Source organism: Oryx dammah, unplaced genomic scaffold, assembly GCF_014754425.2.
Source record: "Oryx dammah isolate SB20612 unplaced genomic scaffold, SCBI_Odam_1.1 HiC_scaffold_16, whole genome shotgun sequence".
Lineage (NCBI taxonomy): Eukaryota > Metazoa > Chordata > Mammalia > Artiodactyla > Bovidae > Oryx > Oryx dammah.
Genome location: NW_024070200.1, coordinates 48893607 through 48895263, shown reverse-complemented (window position 1 = coordinate 48895263; position 1657 = coordinate 48893607). Strand labels below are relative to the sequence as shown.

The following is a 1657-nucleotide window of genomic DNA, read 5'->3' as shown; positions in this document are numbered from 1 at the left end:
CACCCCTGGCTTCCTCTAAGACACCCTCTAGGCAGCAGGTATTTAGTGAGCTTGCAAAATTTCTGGAGCCAATCTCAGGTGGGGCTGAGCAATCCAGGTGGGGTCTCAGAATCCAGGGTCCCTGCTCTAAGCCTCCTGCCCACTGGAAATTACTAACCCTGTGAGTTTCATTTTGCTTTTTTTCAGTTAGAAGCGAAGAGCACTGTACAGTGCCCACCACTGGGAGAAAGGGGACACAATCACTAGGTACCCACCACCACCCCAAACCACCCTCCACACACACACCAACTAAGGCACCGCCAAGGGGACAGATGTGCTTTGGCAATGAGGCCCCTCCGGAGGCTCAGGGTGTGAACAGCTGCACAGACGGCTGTGTGCTGTGGAGTCAGCACCTTAAGAGGTGGGACGGGGTGGTGGGCAGAGAAGGAAGGAGTCTCAGGACCTGATGAATCAGAAGAAGGAAAATGGGGAGAGGTGGTCAGGACACAGGAGATGAGAAAACTAAGGAAGAACATAAAAGGGCCAAAAAGCAGAAAATGTAGGGAAAATGAGAAAGAAGCAAAACAGGTTGTGGGCAACCACACAGAACAGGAAGGACACAGAGCAGAAGGAGGGAAGGAAACAGAAAAGAGAGTGAAATGAGTGGAGAAGGATGTGAGGAGGGATAGAGGGAGCCAGGGAGACAACATCAGACAACATAATATCTCCATAAGTAGAGGGAATCTGGAGCCCGTGGGTGGAGCCTTTCACTGACCAGGCAGCTCGCGATCACCAGGTCGGCCACATAAAGCAGCAAGTTGATGGCTGTCAGGACGGCCACAGCCAGTCGCTGGTCCCAGTTGCACACGTAAGTAGTGAACTCATCTCTGCAGGTCATATCACTGGATCGCTGGGACTGGCCACCCAGCTCATCATTGAACTGATAGAGCGGCCAGAGGACCAGAGCGCTGATGTAGAGGAGGATGGAAAACAGGGTCAGCCCAAGCTGGGAAACGGGGAAGCGGATGGGCACCCAGTTGTCACAGTAGACCAAGCCCAGCAGGATGGCCAGGGTCCCCAGGATGAAACAGGTGGAGTACACAGCCACGCACCACACCAGGGCCGGCTGGTGCTGGTACAGGGAGGTGTTGCTGATGAAGGCGAAGATGATGCAAGCCACAAAGTTCTCCAGCAGCTTGAGCAGGCCATGCACCGTATGCACATAGGTGATGATCCTTCTGGGCCGGTGACCCACCCAGGTCCAGAAAAATTCGGTCCCGTAAGCCACAGCAGCAATGCAAGAGAATGCTGTGGCAGTGATGGCGTGGTTCCGGGTGGGGCCCTGAGGCAAGAACGGGACGTAAGTAGTGGCAGAGATGATGGAGGTTGAGAAGCAGAAGAGGGCGGCATAGCAGGCGTAGTTGATGGGGAAGTTGTACCAGTGGAAGGAAAGGTGGGACTGGAGGTTACTACAGTATTCCGCAATGATGAGGAGGAGGGTCACAATGTAGCAGAAGCACCAGAAGAACATGAACCAGTTATCTACGCCCACGCGCTGAGTGCCCACGCTGGCCACCAGGGAGGAGGCCACGCCAGTGGAGAGCAGCTGCAGCAGGCGGATGGAGCAGCCCATGATAGTCCAGGAGCAAAGGCCTGGGGATGACGACGTGGCGGGCAT

The 1657-nt window shown here is 55.0% G+C and overlaps 1 protein-coding gene across 1 annotated transcript; it reads right to left on the bottom strand.

Annotated features, from left to right (window-relative positions):
• Positions 1-688: 688 nt before the first annotated feature.
• LOC120875353 (myeloid-associated differentiation marker-like) lies at positions 689-1657 on the bottom strand. Its single transcript, XM_040257118.1, has one exon. The coding sequence runs from the start codon at positions 1655-1657 to the stop codon at positions 689-691; it is 969 nt and encodes a 322-aa protein (XP_040113052.1).

Bases quoted from the DNA above. Each gene is read 5' to 3' on its own strand.
- LOC120875353 (XM_040257118.1), bottom strand. From the start codon at position 1,657: ATGCCCGCCACGTCGTCATCCCCAGGCCTTTGCTCCTGGACTATCATG.